Source organism: Danaus plexippus, chromosome 11 (assembly GCF_018135715.1).
Source record: "Danaus plexippus chromosome 11, MEX_DaPlex, whole genome shotgun sequence".
NCBI lineage: Eukaryota > Metazoa > Arthropoda > Insecta > Lepidoptera > Nymphalidae > Danaus > Danaus plexippus.
Genome location: NC_083544.1, coordinates 4,691,971 through 4,715,614, shown reverse-complemented (window position 1 = coordinate 4,715,614; position 23,644 = coordinate 4,691,971). Strand labels below are relative to the sequence as shown.

At 28.1% G+C, this 23,644-nt stretch overlaps 3 protein-coding genes across 3 annotated transcripts; 2 read left to right on the top strand and 1 right to left on the bottom strand.

Moving 5' to 3' along the window:
• Window positions 1-564: 564 nt before the first annotated feature.
• LOC116765474 (endocuticle structural glycoprotein ABD-5-like) lies at window positions 565-1,928 on the bottom strand. The gene is made up of 3 exons (XM_032654925.2): window positions 1,784-1,928; window positions 1,463-1,590; window positions 565-913 (listed from the first exon to the last, which is right to left on the bottom strand). Exons 1-3 carry the CDS (start codon window positions 1,793-1,795, stop codon window positions 718-720), a joined length of 336 nt encoding a protein of 111 aa, XP_032510816.1. The 5' UTR covers window positions 1,796-1,928; the 3' UTR covers window positions 565-717.
• A 4,754-nt stretch (window positions 1,929-6,682) lies between these two features.
• LOC116765666 (endocuticle structural glycoprotein ABD-5-like) lies at window positions 6,683-8,337 on the top strand. Its single transcript, XM_032655233.2, has 3 exons — window positions 6,683-6,820; window positions 7,181-7,293; window positions 7,949-8,337. The coding sequence occupies exons 1-3, from the start codon at window positions 6,809-6,811 to the stop codon at window positions 8,130-8,132; spliced, it is 309 nt and encodes a 102-aa protein (XP_032511124.2). The 5' UTR covers window positions 6,683-6,808; the 3' UTR covers window positions 8,133-8,337.
• Window positions 8,338-15,891: 7,554 nt separating this feature from the next.
• LOC116766006 (protein lethal(3)malignant blood neoplasm 1) lies at window positions 15,892-21,852 on the top strand. Its single transcript, XM_032655657.2, has 4 exons — window positions 15,892-15,984; window positions 18,155-18,293; window positions 19,164-19,295; window positions 20,169-21,852. Exons 2-4 carry the CDS (start codon window positions 18,155-18,157, stop codon window positions 21,668-21,670), a joined length of 1,773 nt encoding a protein of 590 aa, XP_032511548.2. The 5' UTR covers window positions 15,892-15,984; the 3' UTR covers window positions 21,671-21,852.
• Window positions 21,853-23,644: the final 1,792 nt, after the last annotated feature.

The window sequence follows — 23,644 nt, the reverse complement described above, 5'->3', positions numbered from 1 at the left end:
AACCGAAACGACTGGTTGTTAAAATTTCATTTTTGTAAAATATGCAATTCCGTTTAATTTACACTGCCTTGCAAAACTACAGTTACATATGCATTCGCTTTTGCAATGAGATTGCCAAATTTTTTTCAATTTCAGGATTTGGAGAATCCATAACCAAATATTACGGCATAAAAGAATTTCATCTACACTGTGCAACCACTTGTATATCTATTCTATTAGTTTAGTCTTTTGTGAAGGTATGATGACTAAGCCCCTAATATATTAATTGAATAATCTCTTATTTTAATTTAATTTTCATCTGTCAATGTCATATATTTTTAGTAATACACTCTACTAGATGTATTGTGACAACATAGTTTTAATCATTTAGGACCTGGATGTATTAATTTTCGGATGTAAAACGCAAAGATGTTTTATAATACAATCTTGATTTTTCATTTCACTTATTTTGCATTTTGTAAAATTTATATTCATTAAATATTGATTTTTATTATGTAGATAAAATCTGTCTTTATCGAGATCGGTTTCCCATAAATAGTAAAGTATTTCATATAAAAGTCCGTGTTGAAAAGTTATGGCATTTATTGTACAACATTTATCTAAAATACAAATTTGTATATTAGATATTCTTATTATGTAATACAAGATCCGTAACCTTATTTTATAATAATTAATATAATATTTGGTTTAAGTGAGAGATAGTACTGGTTCATTATATCAAGCTTCTGGCTGGCTGGCGTCTTTGTTTTCAACGGGTTGGTAGCCATTTTTGTCAGCGACGAAGCTGACTGAGATTGTCTGACCATCAGGAGCGATGTATTTGTAGCTGCCCTTCACGGATAGACCTTGTTGCTCGGTGTCGTTTTTATAGTCACCCTGCTCTTGCCTTGATGTTCCATCACTTGTTTCAAATCTGTAATTAATATTCTACATTAGGAAATATTGTAATGTTATTAGACATTTTGTTATAAAAATATGATTAATTCAATTTTAAAACAATAATAATAACATAACATTTTTGCTAATGACTTTTTCTTTCTTTCTTTTTTTAAGATAAATCACATCACGGAACCCTAGAAATAATAAAGTAAGACAAATTGTTTTATTTAACAACGACGTTAATATATGTGTCCTCACAATAATTTACATATTTATTCATAAAGTCAATAGATTGTGTGTGAGTAAATAAATATTTCTAGATGTTAAGTTTTATTTTATGTTTTCTGAAGTAAAAAATAATAACTCTTGTAATAAAATATGACTTAACGTCCTATTAACATTGAATTGTTACTTTTTGTTTATGTTTATATTTGTAATACTATTATAAGATATCTAATTAAACAAATAATATTATCATCATCAACAGTCTATCGGAGCCCACTGCTGAGCAAAGGCCTCTCCTCACATGGAGAAGGTTTGAGCATATATTATAACAAATTATATAATTCTAACAAGGACTTACTCAAAATTGTATCCATTAACGTCAACTTCAGAGTCTTGCTTGACAATTTGGACTGGTTGAGCTTGGTCCAATGCAGGGTCCTCGGGCAACGCACATACAATCGTCATTATGACTAAAGAGAAGATTGTCTGAAAGATAAACGCAGTTTGTATCATAAAACATGAATTATAATTAATTCTAAGTATTGTTACAAATGAAAAATAAATATTTTCGAAAACATCTCAAATTATTCTTATTTATCTTTCTTAATAATTTAAATCAAAATATCGTACTATGAAATGTAAACGACTGATTTTATTTTATATAAAATAAACAACTCACAATTTTCATCATCTTGATTCTTTTTTTTTTTTCACAACTAAATGAAACAAGTGGTAGTAGCTGGAGAAACCCTGAACGACTATGTTCTGACGTCTCCCACCGGAGCTTTAAATATTGTCATTTGTATTGACAATGCGATGTTTCAATGGAATAGCAGGTGAGGTGTTAATCACATTCACCTAAACGATTTATTTTTAAAGACGCACAAAAATTGTTGGTACATTACCCAAAAAAACACTTACATACTTAACACTGAACGCGTGATGTAGAATATTGTAAAAATAGAAACTTAAAAAAAATTTAATTGACTGTTACAATTAAGTCGACACTTCAATCTAACTAGCTGTGACCCTTAACTTCACTTCTATCCGAGGATGTTACTAAATCAATCAACCTAGTCTAATTTGTTACGTTGTGAAACATTTTGAACGGACATACAAAATATTTTCATTAAATTAAGTTATAAGTAAAAAAAATATTAACAAACCAAATCCCATTCATCTCATATTATTTTCCTATTACTAATATGTTATAGTATATACATGATATGGAATGTTAAATAATAGAAGATAATTTTTAGTAAAGCACAATACCTTGATAAAAAAACATAAAAAAAAAGTTATTGTTTCGTATCGATGTACCAAATAAAACAAAAAAAATTGTAAACTAAGAGTAAAATAAATATTAAAAATACCTAAAAGCAATTAGTATTACTTATACATATGACCTACAACATCTTTTCTAAGACACATCCTGCATTGATTAAAGTAACAGTGACAATTCACATTAGAATTGATGAATAAAACAATGTGAGTGTTTGTAATGTAATTGTAAGGGCAAAAATTATCATACATTTCCGTCAATGACTAATACATAACATAGTTAATACGAAGACAGCTCTAATATTTGAGAATAGATAGATTGTACCTTTAATAATTTGATGAGGTAATTGCAACGTGAAAGACCAAAATATACATACAAGACATGGTAATTGTATTTTAATGAATATCCTTTAATTTTTGTTGGTTTTATTCTTATCCATTACCTTGGAAATGAAAACTATTATTATTATGGTCAAATAAAAACAATAGAACTAGAGAACTAAAGCAATTAATTACTATGAGCTGAAATTTCAATTCAGTATATTTTTTTTGTTACAAATGCTTTCTACTGTTTTAGTTAGATTATTTATCAACAATCCTTACACAAACAAAAAGACTGCTGGTCATAGACTTCCCTCGAGAATTAGAATCATCTATTAAAGTAATATTCTGGAATAAAAATATAATAAATATAAAGGGATAAGTGTTAATTTTAATATGAATTTAATGCATTGCGAGATTAGCACTTACGTGTTACATATTCAAGGTCCAACAATTTGATTTGCTTAACCTAAATATGTACTTATAAAGAGGCTCGGTCAAAATAGTTTTTTCTGTACATTATTGCAGTGCCATAGTTGGTGGTCGGTCGTTTCATTATCAATATTTTCGTTTGTATATATTTGAAAATATATAAAAAACATCTACAAAATATTTAAGCTAAAAAAAAATACGTATTTTGATATAATAACCAACGGTCAAGAGCCATTTTAAAAGTTTCTGCTATTTAACACTGTCTTAAAAATACATTTGGATTTTATTTACTTTGAAAGCTTAATTGTGAGATTCATAACATACTTGTAGGCCAAAAGATCAAGGTGACTTAGAGTTACCTATATTAACAGATATAACTTTTTGGTATCCTTTTGTGAGCTAGCCAATCAAAACTGTTCATTTAATGATAAGAAACAATTCTATATAAAAACTACAAAACAGAATTGTATAAATTAATTGTATGTGGTAACTTGTTTACTAACATAACGAGTTGTGTTTATGTTTTTAAACTTCCACGGTAGTAACCCTGTGTCCTGAATGTTGTATCATCATCATCAATGAATAAAATAATCCCGAACATCTGAGATTAAATTTATTGAATTTCTTTGACATTCGTAATTATTTTAAATTACTCCAAACAAATAACTGGGAAATCATAATTATTTGATTTTTATTTATAATAAAAAAACATTATATATCAAATATACTTAATAATACTTAATAATAAAATAGACATAATGTGGTTTTACAGAACCGTGATCACGGTTGCTGAAAAGTAACCGGTGTATTATGTAGTTTTTAAAATAATAAGAATCCGAAAAAATATTAGTTTTATTTAAATGACTCGCGAAAGTCTTAGATCTCATTATATGAGATTTGTTTTAATCTTTTTTGTTGTAGTTGTAGTTATAGTTGTTTTAACTATTATTTTTTTAATTTTATTTGAATTATATGGAACTCATTCTAAAGTATTTATTAGTCACATACTAAAATATAACTAAGTATTAATTCGAAGATCATTACTACTTAATTGATAATGATCTCAATTTTTGGGTAATATAGACTTCGATCCTATATTTATATTGTTTTTCTTATAAACTCTTCCATACAATTAGATTCAGTTTTAAAGTAGATACATGTATGATGGATTTCGACAGGAGTCCATCCTTTCTCCATATTAAAATCCAAAACTGAGAGATTGTGTGAACGCTGCCATATTACGTAAATTAGTATGTATTCTAATTGTATATTATAAAATTATTAATCTGTAGAATAATTAATTATGCAAGACGCGGCTGTGACAGTTTAGTGCCTGTGAAGTATTACACATGGGTGTGAAATTAGGAGGCTTCCCTGCCTTTGGTATGACGATGGATATTTCTATAGTGTTTATTTTTTTAATTTGTTAATAATTTAATTTAATCTAGATTCCTGTAATATGAACCAAGTTCTTCGCTTCTTCCTTTTTCGTTTGTAAACCTAAACATAAAATACAACATGTTGACCAATACGCCGTGTATGTCTCTATATACTTCTATGAGATAGTAGAATGTCATTTTAAACATAACCTTTCTCTCTCTCTTCAGACATGTGAGGTCTACTGCTGGACTTAGGCCTCCTTCATCGACTTCCAAGCGGTTCGATCGGAAGTGGCCTGTGGAAATTTTGAAATAAATTCATAGATAAGACTTGTGTAAGCTATTTTATGTAGTTTTGACAGTAGATTTTTTCATTCTTAGAAGAGTAAATATTCTTCTAAACATGAAAAAATTATATGGAACGATTATATAATCATGACAACTAAAATATTTTAAATTCCTATTGATTTCAAATCGACTTTATTCATATTAAATATTTTATTTATAAATTTATTAGAACACAACATCAAGGTACGGATCTCCTGTTGGAAATACGTATTAATCTATAGACTTGAAAATATTTCGAAGTTTGTGGGACGTTGTATACCAACCAACCAATGTAAATAATTTAATTTTAATATAAAAGTTATTAAACGATAAAAAAAATATTTAATTTTGAATTTTAATATAAATTTTCGCTTAGTTAATAAACTCGTTAAACTTCTTATCTTCCTACTATCGATGTGAACAGATGTTTTTATGGAAGTTTAAGTAATTAAAATATATATTTATACTTTTTCTGTCAGAACAGGAAACTACATTAGATAGGATTTTTCTAGCTGACATCAAATTCAGTTTCATTTGTAATAGTATATATTTTTTAAATTTTTTATTACAATAAAGGTGTGAAAATGTGGAACCCCTAATGATTGGGTTATACTAAACGCCATCGTGAACGTTGAAAGCTAATCAGATAAATTAATAAGATAGAATATAATGAAAATCGGACCAAGATTTTCTTACATCGACCTGTTAAATTTTATATTCAAAGTACAAAATTTGTTGTTAGTGATAGAAGCTGCTATATTTAAATACCATTTAAATAAATATTAAAAGTATGCATGTAATCTAAAATTTTGTTTTCACATTAAATTTCAAGCTGCCGTATTAAAAAATTCGCCAAAATCCCATATATTTTATAATGTAACTAAAACCAAAAAAATCTTAAAACTCACACCACACCAAAGTAAAACTTAAAATATCAAAGATGATTAACATTTTTAAATCGTTCATTATCTAGGAAATGAGTTTCAGTACACATTAAATTATTACGTGTAATAAGTTTTAACAACTATATGACTCTAAAACAAAAAATAAAGTGGATACAACATCAGTACGAATTACACAAGTGCTTTGTTGATTAGTTTAACAAAAGCTTTGACAGAACATGTTGTCATCATATCATTGATGCAAAACATAAATTAAGCATTGTGTTTTCACTCACGAAATATTTCATAATCACATTAAAAAAGTTTGACCTAAAATGATGAGCAATCTCTAAAAACACTTCCTTATAATAATTTAAACAAATGTATTAAATAAGGGTTTTTTTTAGAAAATCTGAATAAGAAGGTATTACTTTGTAGAAAAGTGTTAATCTTTTCATAAGGATGACAAACAGACTGAATGAGTGAACTAAATTGTTGTTTGTGATTCTATTTCATGTAAACAAAAAAACAACAAATATTTTAGAGCTTATGTTTTATTACAACTCTCCAACAATATATAAAATTTCGTGTTTCAAAAATAATGAACCTGATTTATGACAATTACATTATTTCACATACCTTAGAATTAAAAAACGAGTAACATTTTGGAATTGGTTACCCATTATTTATAGAAGCAACCAAAAACGAAATTTAAGAACAAAAATATTTTCTTACACAATAATCCAAACCCTTTTAACAGAACTCTTTTGAATTCTAACTTCATTAATTTAATCGGTTTTTGGGAGTTTTTTTAAATCTATACAACGACTTAAATCAACTATAGCATAGACGTATTTGATTTTCATTGTTCGACTAGGCTGTTTACGGAAACATAATCAAATTGTTATTTAAAATAATGTTTGTAATGATAGTAAAAAAGCTGTGACGCCTCGGAGAGTGGTGGAACGGATCTCAGCATGATGTCAACCTTCTTCAAATGCTGCATCTCTGTATATATAAAATGAACCACCACTCAATACTTACTCATTCGTTAGTTTGTGCTCACGAGGAATACTAAACACCATGTTCAAATACGTGAGTTTATATTTTAATTCAACGGTTAAATGCTTAGTTTGGATACTTCGGAAACTTAATTTGAAACCACGGTTTCGTAAGCTTTTTGCGGTTTCATGAAAACCACAAAATTGAAATTCTAAACAATAGATCATAAACTTTTTTTTTAAGTTGTCTATACATACAAAAAATATTTTACCTGTTTATGTTAAGCATAAATACTTAAAAATGATTTTTAAAAAAATAACATACATAAGTACATCTATGATATTTTTTATTTACTTAACTGTCTTTTCGTGATGTTGTCAAATAAAAGAGTTAACCAACCTTTTATACGTGAATTTATTATATGCCCTTATATTTTACCATTTATTCTACCAGATCACAGTCCTGTGCGTGTTGGTTGCTGTCTGTGCGGCAGCCCCACAAAACCCTCAAGATGTTCAGATACTAAGATTCGACAGCGATGTGCAACCCGACGGATACAGCTTTGCGTAAGTAATTTGTCATACAGCTCCGACTGTACTTAGTATTAAAGAAAAGGGTCTCCTTAATATAGAGAAATATTTTAGTATTGAAAACGCATATAGATAAATTTTTTGTAATCTATGAAAGTAAAAAATTCGATTTTCAGAGTAACGCACATAATATTTATCGATGTTTTACTATTTTGATAACTCATAATACATTTTACTGGAAATGATTACAAATAAGTTGTAACTTCAGTTAAGTCCAGCATATTACCTAACAAACCTAAACTTATTCACAATCCGTCGCGTAATCAGCTGTTGCCTCTTTGAACTTTAAGATATCACGTTTGAACTTCCACATTTGTTTGGAGACGACCTGAGGTTGAAGAGATCTTAAAGATAAAAACATTGTGTTGTTTATTCTGAATTACATTGTATATTATTTGTCGAATACTTTATATAGTTAAATAGATTTGTAATCAAATAATCATTGAATTTATACATCACCTGTGTATTCCCGCTTGAATTCAGACATTTTTTTTCATAGTATATTTTTTGATATTTTTTTTTGAAAAAAATGTATTTACTTTAAATTATTTAACAGTAATATTCTTATGGTAATTTTAAGCAAAACTTTAATGTTGCTTTAGACATAATAAAATAATATATTTTTTTATAGCTACGAAACTAGTGATGGTACATCCAGGCAAGAGGAAGGCAAACTTGACAACCCACAATCCGAAAACGCAGCTCTAACCGTCAACGGTCAATATTCCTTCGTAGCCCCCGATGGTAAGCATTACACCGTCACCTTCACTGCGGGACCCAACGGATTCCAACCCAAGACTTCCGTGGGACAGTAATATAACATTAATTTGTGATTGTGTAAATAATATTCAAGTATCGTGCGTTCATTTCTATCTCTCTCGTAATATCACCGATCTCAATTTTCACAATTGTAACCAATACGAGAATATATTTTACCTGTGCCATAAGATACCTTTTTTTATCATTTTGTACCTAATCTTTTCTAAATAAATAATCAAGGTTATTTCCTTTTTCCTCAAAGGTTTTGTTGTTTTATTTATTCGTGATCTTACTACAGACATACTTACGACTAAGACGGGTAGATTCACTATTTACGTCTAATTACAAGACGACATAACATTTTATGTAGACCCAATCAATGTTTTACAATAACATATAAATCAATATAATCACGACATACTATTTTCTTATTAAAAGATAAAAACACTTCGGAACAATAGTCACAATTACATAAATTTTCAATGACATTTAAATAAGCAACCTTCTATTAAAACGATATAAAAATAAACATCTTCAATTCTAATTAGGCAAACACTAAGTTTAAAGTAGCACAACAAAAATATACTTAAACTTAAAGGTCGTCTTAGCGTTAAAAGTCAGTGTGTCATTGATTTGATGTTTCTAATATGCGATTGTTCATCCGTTAGTAAAAAAATGTCTGTGAAGGTTTTTTCTAGCAAAAAAAATATATATATACATATATACTATTTAACTTATACAATAGGGACCGAGTAGTAATTACCTCATAAAGTTGTTCTATGCATTTGTGTCATTTAGATTTATTTACACACAAGCAATAATGCATTTGTTGAAGAAATTTCAATATGCAATATGTCGTAAATGCTAAATGCCAATACACGTTCATACGTGTATGTCTGATGAATCGACCCCAACAAGTGATGTTATTATGGATTTTATTATTAATAATTAGATGTAGCACTACTAAATAAAAATAATATGGATAATTTTATTAATATCTATCCTATAGACTATATAAATTTAGAATTGTCTGCACTTTATTTTATCTTTTCTATTGTTTCTTTACCTATATGGCGTTTAATGTGTTACAAAAACTTCAAACATGTGAATATTAACTTCTTATATTTGTCATAAGTGAAGACAGTCTAATTGCAATAAATGTACTTTGATAGGTGATTAAAATTAATTAAAAGAGTATTTATATTATTATATTAAATCTTTATTACTGTACACGCTAATTACCACTCTCCCATAAAGGTGCCTGCTGACATCAAGAACCTAATGCTGTTGTTGACCTCAATTGAATAAAACTGTTTAGAATACCATTCATAATCCTTTGGTCAGTGTTGATAAATATTTTTCAGATACATAAAATAAAGTTATATCATTTTCATTATAATGAATAACCTAAATAAACGAGTAATGATTATTTTTCAAGTAACTATTAATGAGACATAAGTCTCGAAGCCTTGAAATAGGGTTATGAATTATTATATAATTAAAATATTTATTTAAAACATAAAAAACGCCACGAAAATTACAATTCTTTATATCCGAGCCTGGATTTGGAAACAAATTCAAATAATATGTCTGTATAGTTTACTGTCTAAATTTATTACAATTTTCAATTACTACAGAATGACATAAAAAACTGTTCATTTATTTCTTAAAGAATATTAGACAAAATGCAACAATAAGAGACCTTCGTATTCATAAAATATAAGGAAGAACTATGGGTATTATTCGTAATCACTTTCAATATAGAATTACAAGTTTATTGCGGGATTGCTTTGGAGGTAATTTGTGTATTTTCGTAACAACATCATTAAGTTATAATAATTCCATCTGTGGTTTAATTAACTGAATATTATTTTGCTTTTTGTCTGTGTAGGTACTTACTTTTTCATGTCATGCAACTAATAAGCTATGATGTAATACTATAACAAGACAGAGAGATCGTGTTTTTATTTAAGAAATATTACGAAAATTTTACTTACTTACTTACACTTTAACACGAAAAGTTGAAAATTATTTTCAAATACTTAATATAAATAAAATTAAATCTTCATTTTATTAAGTAGTTAACACATAGAAAAGTTAGTTTTAGTAATTAACACATAGAAAACTTATGTTTTATATGATTTGAGTTACATCTAAAGCATAACGTAATCATTAAAATTGATTTATTTTACAATATTTTTTTTAATTTTATACTGAGGTATGCATTTCTTAGTCTCTAATAATAAAAGTATTAATTCTCTCAAAGAACTGATTAGGTATAGTTATAGGGTTTTTATTCTTGCTTTTTATTCTCTCATGCTTTCTAGTCTACATGTTTATTTTTTTTTTGAGTACACGACCAATAATACATATTGTATTATAGTTACTTAAATATTTTGTGTTTCATGTCTTAAATGTAGGTACACTTCAGATAATTCAATGATACTGTAAAAACTTAACGATAAAAAAAATTGTAACAAATAACTGGTTTAATGGTAAAATAGCCATCCAATCTATTTCTATTCTTCTGATGTTTCTCCTATCAGCTTACACTTAGCAATTCGACTTAGCTACCCAATGCTCTCATATTTTAGTTTTTATTGTGAAATAATTAGCAGTATTTGAAGGTTCTATATTTTTATTTTAATGATTATTTTAACGGCTGCAATGAATTATTGTTATATATTTTTAGTGTTTATTTTTAGGTGTTGGAGACGAAAAATATAAACCAGACGAAAAACTTAATTTCCTCAGGATCATGATCCGAAGTAGGAATCGTAAAATATAGCAGTGGAAAAATATTAAGTTAAATTTGACCCCTATAATAATATCAGAACTCCAGAAACGTGATAGCGATCTGATTACTGAAAACTCATCAGATCTGTGTTCCCTGTACATTTATGCTTTTTATTACAATTTCCTAAGGGTTATCCTAAATGTATATTTTTTTCAACTTCTTTGGTCTCTTTAAAATTTTTGTGAATAAAATAATATTAAATTTCTGAAAAAATTCCATTATTGTTGTTAAATACATACGTAAATTTATGAAATATATAAGAACTTAACCTTACATTTTATCATAAGCAATGTCTACGTTTCTCTGAACTGTGTTTCAGAAAATATTAAACTGTTTCTAATTGTTGTTGAAACAAAACATTTTCCCATTAATTTCGTTGTCTTCTCGAATGTTACAGGAAAATATATTTTTGGAGTTAAATGATTTTTTGATGTTGGTTGAGGTCTTAAAATCGGCAGCGTGCACAATTACCAAACGAATCGTCGGGTTCCTGTTTATTGTTTATTGTAGCTTAAGGAGGATAAGACGGAAGAATTACCTAGTGATTTGAGACTAGTACCATACACCAAGATTTTGAGTTGTAGGTTCCTTATTCATGTAGAATAGCGGGATCCGAAGACGAGAGCTCCACTGGCCTTCTGCCGTCAATGGGGATCAAGATTAGTGGGCAAGCGGCTGATGAAAGAAAAGCTGCCCCGACAACTATCTATAATCCCTGGGAGATTTCATCGTGCTGGTTAACGACCGGTTGAGAGCACCCGATCCCTTCAACGATGTACATGTTAGTATCAAAGCTCACCTAAGGTTCACAGTCGAATGAAGTCAAACTGAAAAATACAAGCATTCGGTGTGTAAGTACCAGCCAAGCCACCAAAAAGGCTTGTTGAGCAAAGAAGGTCTTGTCTTAATGATATTAAACATTATGGCGCTAAACTCTCTGCTCAACCTTCCGTCCAAAAGCAACAATGTCTCCTCTCCTCCTCCATGTCTCCTCTTTGAACAAAATTTGAGTCCTTACAACAGCAACTGCACACCGCCTGCTTATCTGACTGTATCGGATATCTGATTTCTCTGTGAGAGAGACCCTCATTACTAATATACACGTACTAAGAACTCTGTGTATTCTTGAACAATACTAGCGACCTGGATGGTATTTCAGTCATAGTGTTGAAAACATGGGCATCCCAGATGTCTCCACTTTAGGCACGACTGTACCGTCTGTCTTTAATCTGAAAGATTGGAGAACGTACTTAACGTAATGGATACCCCATATACCAAGAAGTCAATGATCATCCCCATGATCAACAATAAGGGTTTGCCGAAATCGGTCGACAGGGGATCTTCTGGTATACGATACATATTTATGGGGTAGAGCCTTAAGAGAATAACGGTGAAGCACTTGCAGATTCACTGGATGTCTTGAGAGCTTTTGGCGGAGTCTGACACGATAGCCTTATTGGTAAGCTTTCTAACCACTACATATTCACTGATCTGACTGGGCAGATTACTGATTCTCTGAGGAACCATACTCTCAAAGTAGTTAGTAATAGGTTGTCCACCTTGACTAAAATGTTTGAGAATGTATTCTTGGAATATGCCGACTTTCAGTTATTAGGTACGTATTAAGGTACCCTGGAAACTTAACTTTCGGTGGTTCTTTGAGTCCAAAGTTAAGATAGCAGAAACGAAACTGAGTGGGCTTGCAAAAGATCTTTGAAATTACATTAATATTTACTAATATCTATTATTATTCATTACTATCCCACTAGAACTGAAATCTAATCAAATAGATTGCAGCTCGAATGATTTGAAGTTATTCTTAGCACTAACAAAGATTGTAATAAATTCAAACCGTACCTTATTTTCCCATATGAAAATCTCATTCGACTCACAAGTTATATTAAGTACAAGAACTCTGTCAAACACCAATAAAAATTACCACTTTTCGTATGTAAAAAATATATTAAAATTTAAAAAATAGAGAACATTATATGGGTTCAATTTAATATTTTACACATTTAATAAAATTTGAATTGGTTAAGTCCAGGAACAGCTATAATCTGTTTAATCATAAATATAGGTCAATTCTCAAATTTTATTTAGCCAATTAGGAGCTCACGCCAAATTCCAATGTGATATCGACTTTAAGCTTTGTCAGTCATACCATTTTCGAAGTCAGTTTGATATAAAAAATACATCACCAATAACACAGATCGTTTAATACATTATATGGCAAAAATAACCTCAAACTCCTAATAAAATATTTAATCATTACAAATCCTTGTAAATAGTTTGATGAAATATTAGTGTCATTTTGCAAAACTTCTCAGATCCGATACGATGACAGAAAAACACAATAAACGTGATACAATGTTCGTGATCGCTTAGATTTCCTGAATAGAATATTTTTGCACACATTATAGCTCTATATAAAAAAGAATAATTCAATTACAAATGGTATTTTTTATAAAACAATATTAATGTCTAAAGATAACAAAATGATTAAATTAATTTAACATAAAGAATTTAAATAAAAATATTTCTCAACAAAACTTTACTATTTTATTAAAATAATTAATGTACTCAACCGAGCTATATGTTTATTTCTATTTCACTGTTAAATAAATTATTTGTTATTTTATAAACAAATGACATATGTACACATATATATATATATAAATATATTAACAATAAGTATTTAACATTAAAACTAGGAAACATTAATGTGAATGGAACTTTATTTGTAGCATCATAAATTCTGAACAAATAAACAACAATAAATCCATAACAACTTACTATTAAAGGGTAAAAGATCGTCATCTCTTTAAAGTTTATATGAAGATTTTTTATTTATCTAGCAATGTTAAATTTCTACGAGTATGTTGCACTGTCGTCATTCTCCTATCACAGTTAATAAAAAACCTATTATAATTATTTTTTCCATTTCCTTATTCTGCAAGTGAACGGTTTTAATACCCAACTCATTCATGTTATGTTCTATTTATGATTTTAACTAATAACCTTCTTCAAAATAAATGAGAAGGTAATGCTTTTGTGAGAATAAACAGAATTTAATCTTCGTTTATAGTAAATTGACCTTCATTATTGTGGTAATTGTTGAATAAACATATAACACTTAATACTGACCTCTGTCAATTAGTTGGATCTGTATTCTAAAAAATCAATAAAATAGACCTGCAACGAATTGGGATTCAGATTTAATGGATTATTGTTTGCGTTTCTTTTTATCTCTTCTCGACTCAGATTTCTAAATTTATTTTTTAAATATATTTACATAAATACTTTTCTATATATTTTTTTTTATTTATGCACCGTTGCCATGCAAAACTAACAAGATATGAAGACGATACCTCTAGGATAACAGATACCTCTCATAAAATCAATCACTAATCACGTAAAAAAATGTTTGTCACTTCGATCACTTTAAACTTAAAGTTTAGTAGTTGGTCCATTGATTGATACCTACTTATACAAATAAGACTATTAACAAAGGATTTATCAAACATACAAATACATCTAGATATATAAAATATTTTGGTGGAATAATTCTAAATATATTAATAAAGTTTGTATGCACCTACCTAAATCTATCTTTTTTTTAATCTCCAAAGTAAACATCAAAGACGCAGGTAGCCATGATAGATAGATCATAGATACATTAATATCGTTATTGAGAACTGTATTCTTTGCACAAGTTTCCTTCGTCAGACTATACGACACATGCAGTATTTCCAGTCTCTCGTGAATAATCCAACGTTAATGTTATAATTTGAGAAAATTTATGAATGAAAGTAACGCTTAGAATGTAGTGTCACGAAACAAACTTGGAGTAAACATACTTCATAAGCATCTGAAAATACTGGATTGTACACAAGTTTACATTGTCATAATAATGTATTGATTCACATACCATATTTGTAATGGACTTCAGTTTCACAGACACTCACATCTCGTCTGCCCGTGATCACGGTTGCTGAAAAGTAACCGAAACATCTGGAGTATGTAGTTTTAACAAAAAATCAAGCACGCGTAGTAACTTCGAAAAATATTAGTTTCATTTAAAATCTTAGATCTCACATCAGTTTAAAGTTTTACGTAAAAAATATATATAATATAAAATAAAGTTCTTATAATATAAGATTCTACGTAAACAAATTCATGAAAATTTACTATGGCTAAGGGTGGCCCAGAAATATTTCTCTATTTATACTGGTAACAACTTTTCTTATTATAAAACAGTTTAAAAAAATCCAAGTATTAGTCTATAAAGAAATTTAAAATATAATCATAAATATATAATTGTATTTATGCATATTCAGATTTCCTAAATAGCACTATTTCTATATATATTTTCAAAGTTTTGCCTGAAATACAGGGTGAATTTTTTCTTTGATAGATGTAATATTTCTTTACTATTCTGCACAACAATAAATAAAATAAAGTGATTTGATTTCAAGTCTTAATTTTTTTATTAAAATATGATTTAGAACAATATAAACAATCTAGCAAGTTATAAAATTAACGAAACATTTAATTTTATTGTGACGACACTAAAGTATAGAGCAGAAAACTAATAGAGTATAAAACGTAGAATATTCAGATTTGATAGAAATAAATTTTGTAAGGTTCACACCATCATCTCTGAGAGTAAATTACTTTTGTTGTATTGTAACGTTATTCTAAATCTTATTGAGATAATCGAAAAAAATAATCTAATAATATATATATATAATATGAATAACATTAGGATAAATTTACTTCGGAAGACAAATTGTCCTGATTTGAAAAAGTTTATTTAGAAAAAAGTTCCTAGTAAATAGAAATTAAGCGGGCTACTGGACTGATATCCTGCCATATTTCTGTCCAGAACATAAATTCTAAGTAGCAAATTTAACTTTCATTTTCGTCTTACTTTACATTAATATCAAGGCGTATTAACAATATAAGTGTAGGTAAAAATCTAACTGCGAACCTTCTCATTACATAACGCGGTTCTGGGGTGAAGCATTAATAAATTTCGATGATGATAGAAACGATCAGTCTAGTGAGAACTGTTGTACATACAATAACGTTATATCGAGGATGAAAAAGTAAGTTATTTATCAAATTTTATAATATATATAAATTAAAAGCAAGCCTTTACTTATAATTTTTATCTATCTGACAGTACTTTTTCGTTTAGTTTTAGTTAAGCAGAGATCATTTTAATTAATATATAATTGAACACAAACAAGCATTGTTTACATTTCGATTACATCACTAAAGTAAGGTAAATAAACATCAGACGTTCAAAATTACTGGTCTCAAGAGCTTATGGATTCCAAAAGTATTGAGGACATTTATTTTAACATATTGACTAATGTCATGAATGAATGAAATTAGCTAGTTCTTTGTCGTAGCCTTGAGATTCCTCATCCGCTTAGTATTCTTAGTTACCTACATTTTAAAACAATATTTTTTAAGTATTTACTTTAAAATAATCATAAATGAATAAAAAATGTATTTTATATGTATTATCATAAGGTGTCATCATATTAATTGCCATAACAGGTATTCTTAAAATACTAAGATTACGTTTATTGTGATTTTTTATTTAATCGTTAATTTCAAATATTATTTTAAAGAATAAGTACTATGAATACTATTAACCTGTTGCCCTGCTTTTTATTTTCCAAAAAGGAAAACGCAGTCTAATTATATTAGTAAATTTTATAATAATTTTCAACAAGTACGCTTATTTTATTTTCGTACAAGTTGCGTTTTTAATCCTTAAATAAGATAAGAAAAATAACAAAATTTTATAATCCTTTTAATGACCAATTAGAAAATTTCTACTTCTAAGAGCTCATTAAAATCATATAATATAAGGACATTACATTTATATAAAATTATAAGGTAATTAAATGTCAAATAAAACAATTCTGTTAATAAAATACATCTGAATGATGGTAAGGTTATATATGTTTTAGTAAACTTATTAGTATAGCATTTTGTCCGTCAATGATTTTAATCTTTTGTATCTAGTCAAAAATATCATTTAACTTAAGGTAATTGCCATTTATCAAAGTAATTTTAAAATTGTAACGTGTAATTATAAATTTTAATATTTAATATCTCAACCTGTAGATAGAATAGTTTAAATATTAAGTCCCTTAGTATATTGCCTATAAAATTTTAATTTTCTTTGTTTGCAAACATAGTACTGTGAGCTTCAAAACAATAGCTGAACTACAACCATTATTAATTTTGAAAGAAATTTATAAATTTATCAAAACAGGCACAGGTCGAAAAAAATATACACTGAAAATTGATGTTATTTCTATTTATTCTAGCCCGTACTAACGTACCTTACATGACAATAACTTAGCTAAACCCATAGGATTCATAATATATTTTATTCTCATAAATGTAAAAAATATTGTTTACTATATCTTTAAACGAAACACATCTCTTAAGAAGTTATCAAATCGTTGCCTTTAATACTATTGCAAATAATTTATTCCAAATATTTTATTTTATTATTATTATTTTTATTCTTTAAATGTTGGGTTATTGTTTCTAAGTCATGAATATTTAATAGTTTTGTGTATATTTAAGTTTCTTCCTTCTTGGTTTAACCTACGGCATTCATTCTTATAAATATTTTTATTTGGTTGTCATTGTCGTGTAGAATTATTATCTAATGTCTTGATCAAAAATTTTTTTTTAATCACCTACAACAAAATGAATTAATTCAATATGTAAATAAATTATTTTTATATTTTATTTACGTTTAAAATTTAATTCAATGAATTGTAATTTTTAATTTATTATTATAATTAATTATATGCTTCCCATTTGATTTTGGTTTAAAGAAGTCGGATTTTTTTTAATGAAATAGTTTGACAAATTTATAACAATTTAAAATTAAGGTTAATATAGGTTAAATAAAATTTCAAATAATATATAAAGGTTGTTCCTTAAGTTATACCTATTTTATTTTCCATCATAAACTTTTTATTATTATTACAATTTACAATCCGTATAGTGATTAAGATGACAAACCTGCGTACTTTTTGTCACGTTCTAACAAAATATCCGGCTGGCAACTCTTTTTTAAACTCTATAAACACGAAATAAAATGTAGGTTTAAATCACTTTGTTCCTCACGATAAAAATGTAATGTGAACCTTTTTTACAAAAAAAATATGTTTACCTTATTATTACATTTATTTATCTTTAGTTTATATCTTACTAATCATTTATTGTTTATCCTTTCAGATGGCATATTTAGGAATATATTTCTTGATTATCTTCTGCGTTTGCTTAACACAAGCAGCCGATAAATATACTGATGCGAACAGACCTTACGAGTTCGGGTTCACGATAGAAGGGGAGCAGCACAGACACGAAAAAAAAGGTATTTTTACATCAATAGGATTACAAAGATTAAGAGAAATGACAAGTACCAAAACTCTTTTACGGCATTGTTTTATGCAAAACATTCCCTAAATGAAACAGCGTTTTGGCTCAATTAAATAATAACGTGTTATTCAAGATTAGGTATGTAAATTAAGTCTAATCACGAAGAATCAAGTTTTTTTATTTATATGTATATTTAAAGCTATAAAAAAATAATATTTTATTTTTAATTCATACATTTCCTGACAAAAGCTTTAATAAAAATGCCAGAGACACAGCGACGCCAATGATAGCATCATTAGACATGGCTTTTATATTTACATAAAAGTCTCGTTAATACCTAAATTTATGTATGATTATTCATAATTTAGGAAACGAATAATTTTTTTAAAGTATACTACAGACAGCTTTAGAAAAACTTTTATTACTTATTTTTATTATATGTATACAAAAGAAATATATATTTTAAAAACGTTTAACCTTAAAAGTTTTAAACATTATAATTGAAACATTTTACAAATATTCTATTTACGAACTTCTTGTATTGGCTAGTTTAACAAAATATGTTCAAGGTATTTTCCGTTAGCGCAAAGCAACGTGCTAAGCAATTTAATAAGTATAACAATATGCAAAATCAATATTTTATGCAAGTTTACTAAGTGGGTATGGAAGTAAAACGTGGTCCTAGTAGAAGGATTTAATATTATCATTTGAAACATCTAAACTAATATTCTAAATATCTTATATTTACACCATAAGATTTTTAAACCATACACACGCACATTCTGTAAAAACAAACATATATGGAGATAAGAAATGAATATCTCTTTTATTATATTATATACCTACTACGCAAAAATGTTTGCAGATGAAAATGGGATAATCATGGGTGAATTTGGTTTCATCACTGCTGATGGAGTGTATCATGTAACAGTTTATGCTACCGACGAAAATGGCAATTTTAAAATTTTGTCTATGAAAAACATCAGAGTAAAACCATGTAAGTAAAAGAAGATATTTAATTGAATCTACAGATTTTCTGGTGAAATGTTTTTATTTAAGTTTAAAATTATCTACCGTGTCTGCTGACTTTTATAAAATGACTTTTTTGTTATCTTAAAAGTCTAGTCGATTTGTCTACAATTTAAAGTAATTACGATACTATGGTTTAAACAAACAGGAAAAAAAGCAGAATGATAAATATACCAAATATCATAAAAATTTATTCGAGTCAATTCATTCTCGAGGAAACAAAGTTTGGATGTTCAAAACCAAAATCACTAGAGTTTGAAAATTTTAGATTTTTCCTATTTCCTTGAGACCATTACGTTATTGAAGGTTCTATTTGAAGAAGCGAAATTTAAAATTAATTTTACAATAAAATCTTAAATAGCCTTTAATACCAGGAAGTCCCAAATAAACCAGGACATACTGCATACCAGGACACTTCCGCTTGACCTATACAGCTTCATCCCATATTTATTATTACTGAATGTACTTATCCGGTAACCCTAATAACTAATCACATACACTCGATTTAGTTCAAAGCCCGACATAAACAATATCAAATTAAAAACTATGAAAGATTGAAATTTTCTTAGTATGTTGTTTGTCAGTATAATATTTAGTTTTAGATGTCGTGCACATCACCTGATTGAATTTAAATGCAACTTCTTTCCTCATACCTACATATGATTTTCTGATATATCTATAATATGCTTTACACGTCTACCTTTTTCTTAATATCAAAGTCGGCATTTGCGGATTGCTCTATGTACTACGTAGACAACAGGAACTACGTAGGATAAGGTGGATGCTTTGTTAATTTGCCTGTTTTCATATAAACTATATATAATAATTTATAATATTTCAGATCCTACATCTTCAGGTGCGGAAACCAAAAAGATAGTCTCTGTAAATAATTCTGCTAAGCCGAAAGATTCAATCCCTGAATCATCTAAGCAAGAAAAAATCATTAAACTTGAAGCTCCATCACCTGCAAAATCTTGTTCTCATTGTAGTCTCCCTGCCACCACCACATTATCACCAATTTTATCACAGGAAATTCCATTTACTTCTAATAAGCATTCAGTAGAAAGCATAACACCATTTTATGCGAACCATGATCAAATGAAACAAATATCAATATCAGAAAATATAGGTCATATGCAGCAAAACTACAATTCAAGAACTACTTCTTCGTCATCTGAGAATCAACATAATAGTGAACAAAAACAAATCAATCAAAATATCGGAAAACAAAACTTTATCTTGAATAAAAACGTTAATTATCAGGCACACAGCGAAAATTCAGGGTCACACCAGGCCAATTCCCAGGCAAATGTAAACAAATATTCACAAACGGGAATATATTCTAACGGATTATCCCAAAACAGTGATCGCGGTAGAGAAGAATTATTAACTCAACAAAATATTCCTCCTAATACAGACCAACAGAAACTAAAACATGAAGAATTGCTTCCTAGTACTGGAAAAAATTACAATGTTGCTCCTGAGACTGAAAATTTATCGCCGCTATCTAATCACAATATTTCTCCAATTTCAAGACATTTAGAAGGCCCTATAAATAACGATAACTATTTACAGAAACAAAGTATATCGGAAAAAAGACTACCCAACCTTGAAGATTTCAGCTTTAATCAAAATAATATCCAAAATCAATCAAAAACACAACAAGAAAATCATAAAAACGGAATCCAAATTAACCGTGACGATTTACCAAGCTACCCTAGTAAGGATAACAGTGATCAGCAAACGATAAAACAAAAAGACGAACTTGTTGATTATGGTGTAGGTAAACTTCCTACCCAAATAAATACAAAAAGCGAAAGAAACCCAAAAAGTTTTTCTGACTTTATTCAGGAAGCAGTAGAACCTGAAAGAGTAGCAAATACAGGTCCTAACATATATAGACCATCATTACCAAACCTAAATGAATTTTCTGGTAAACCTGAATTATTAGCAGCACAAATTCAAAAAGTAGACAAAAATACAGATATTAATCACTTAAATCCTGGCGAAAGTGTCGGTCTTCCCAATGGAATAACCGAAGATGATATGTCTAATCTCCTTTACACCTTTAATTATACATTAGGATTTCATGGTCATCATGAGAAAGGCTATGCAAATGGTGTGAAACAGGGTTATTATTTTGTTACTGGTAGAAATGGTATACGGACAAGAGTTGACTATGTAGCTGATGAAACTGGTTTCCATCCAAAAATCACTCAAGAAGTTTTAGATATTCTTTCAGATGACGTACCCAAACCTGAAACAGAAAAAGATGAAAAATATGGACTCAAAGGATATGAATTCAAATGGCTTTACTTTCCAGTTGAAAAGCAATCTAAGTAAATATGATTTTTTTTTAACATATTTTGAACTAAATACGTAAACTGTGCTCATAATATTCTGAAACTCGTTTTATAGGGTTAATATCCATCAAGAAGTGTACATTACTTTTATATAATAAAACAAATACACTGCCATATACTGCCATTTAAGATAGTTACATATATAATTGTATTCTGATAAGTAATATACATATTGTTTATTTAATCTTGGTATTTTTATTGTACTTACTTTTTTGTTTCTTAATAAGCTTGATATACAGAGTAATAAAAACTACATTCATGGATATGTAGCTATAAAAAATATAAGAAAATTTTGTTTTAGAACCAATGTACTCTGATTTATTTATAAATAAATCATAAAAAAAAAAATACATTCACCACATACCTACATTTAAAGGTGAAATCATTTGTAACAGTCAATACTCAAATAATAAGTAACACTTAATTAAAATCATTATTAATTAATTTAAAACAATCACCCGATAAAAATAAGATGCAAGTAATATTATTCGAATTCAGAAAACCGTTTCAGTCTTATTGCCTTATTCATGTATTTTTATTAAAAAAAATGTATTTTTAAATTCAAATAGCTATCACGACAAGGATGGATCAATTTCGTCAGAGTTTAAAACGTTTAATTAATTCATATTATTATATTGTACATAAAGAAATATTGAGAGGACTCTTAGATTTATATAATATTAGAACATCGTTGTAATAATATTCTAATTAAATGATACTTTTTAGAAGCTGGCGACATCTACCGTGTTATTTGTTTTTATATGAATTAACTGGTTAGTTGTAGAAAATTTATATGCCTAGTTAACGAAGTAGCATGTAGAGGGCGTTTAAACCGATACTTATTTTTTTTTTTTTGCTTTATCAGTGACATCACCGATAATTTAATAATTTCCCAGTTAAGAAAAATTCTGTACTGAATTTTCGTTACTGGTGGTTATCTCAAAATCATATATAACATATTTACTTATTCCCTTTACATTTGTGACAAAATGTATCTTTTTTAAAAGATATTAATGTTATATATATAACTTTAATATCTTTTCAAAAAGTGTTATATATATAACTTTAATATCTTTTAAAAAAGTGACAAAAAATCTTTAAATGTTTAGTTCGTTTTCTGTGCTTATTATCTATTTGATCAAACCAATGAACTCAAACTGGCAAGTAAACTTGACAGGCTAATTTAATTAATATGTAAATTAGATTATTTTTCCAAATGAGTTCTAGGTAACACACAAAATTATAATATCTAAATATATTGTGCTCAAAATATACATATACCAAACAAAACATCCTAATGAAAAAAAATCAACGGTTACAAAGGGCAAAATTGTAAGTAGATGCCAACGATGCTAGGTCCCATAAGTAATTTGACGAGGAGAATTCAAACGTGTCACGGGAAATCCAAGTAAGTACGTTTTGTTTTGCAATTGTATGATCAAAAATTAGATAAAAAAACACAAAGCCCATAGAAGAACTTGATAGTAAAATGATCCTGGGGTCTAGTAACACTAAATGGAATAGAGATATAAGGACGTTTTTAAAGGTAGCACTCAAACACCGCCATCATCGCCATGTTTGCATAATAGAAATTGGAACATTGGCTTACGCTTTGTTCTTTTACTGGTAATGGAATGAAGCCTACATAATGTAAAGGAAGGGGAATAAGCCAATTTTGTTTTTATGGCTACCCAATGCAAGTTTCGCTGCGTAGGGAGAGATCTGGATCCCATGCAAAGACATTTACGTTACCTTAAAAAGAAGTTTTTTTTAGAGTTAAATAACAATGATTTATTGTATTGGCTCCGAAACTTTTTCCTTAACTTCCTACGATGACTATTGTAGGTAAACTTGATGTCAAGTAAATATTCCATCTACTTCCATGTGCCATTACCGTTATGTGAATCTAGGACTAAATATGTTACCTTTTCCTAGGATATAAGACGGACATTCC

Bases quoted from the DNA above. Each gene is read 5' to 3' on its own strand.
- LOC116765474 (XM_032654925.2), bottom strand. The intron at 914-1,462 runs GTAAGTCCTTGT...TATTAATTACAG, and splicing joins GTTAATGGATACAATTTTGA to ATTTGAAACAAGTGATGGAA.
- LOC116766006 (XM_032655657.2), top strand. From the start codon at position 18,155: ATGGCATATTTAGGAATATATTTCTTGATTATCTTCTGCGTTTGCTTA. The intron at 18,294-19,163 runs GTATTTTTACAT...AAATGTTTGCAG, and splicing joins GCACAGACACGAAAAAAAAG to ATGAAAATGGGATAATCATG. The intron at 19,296-20,168 runs GTAAGTAAAAGA...ATAATATTTCAG, and splicing joins AAACATCAGAGTAAAACCAT to ATCCTACATCTTCAGGTGCG.
- LOC116765666 (XM_032655233.2), top strand. The intron at 7,294-7,948 runs GTAAGTAATTTG...ATTTTTTTATAG, and splicing joins CCCGACGGATACAGCTTTGC to CTACGAAACTAGTGATGGTA.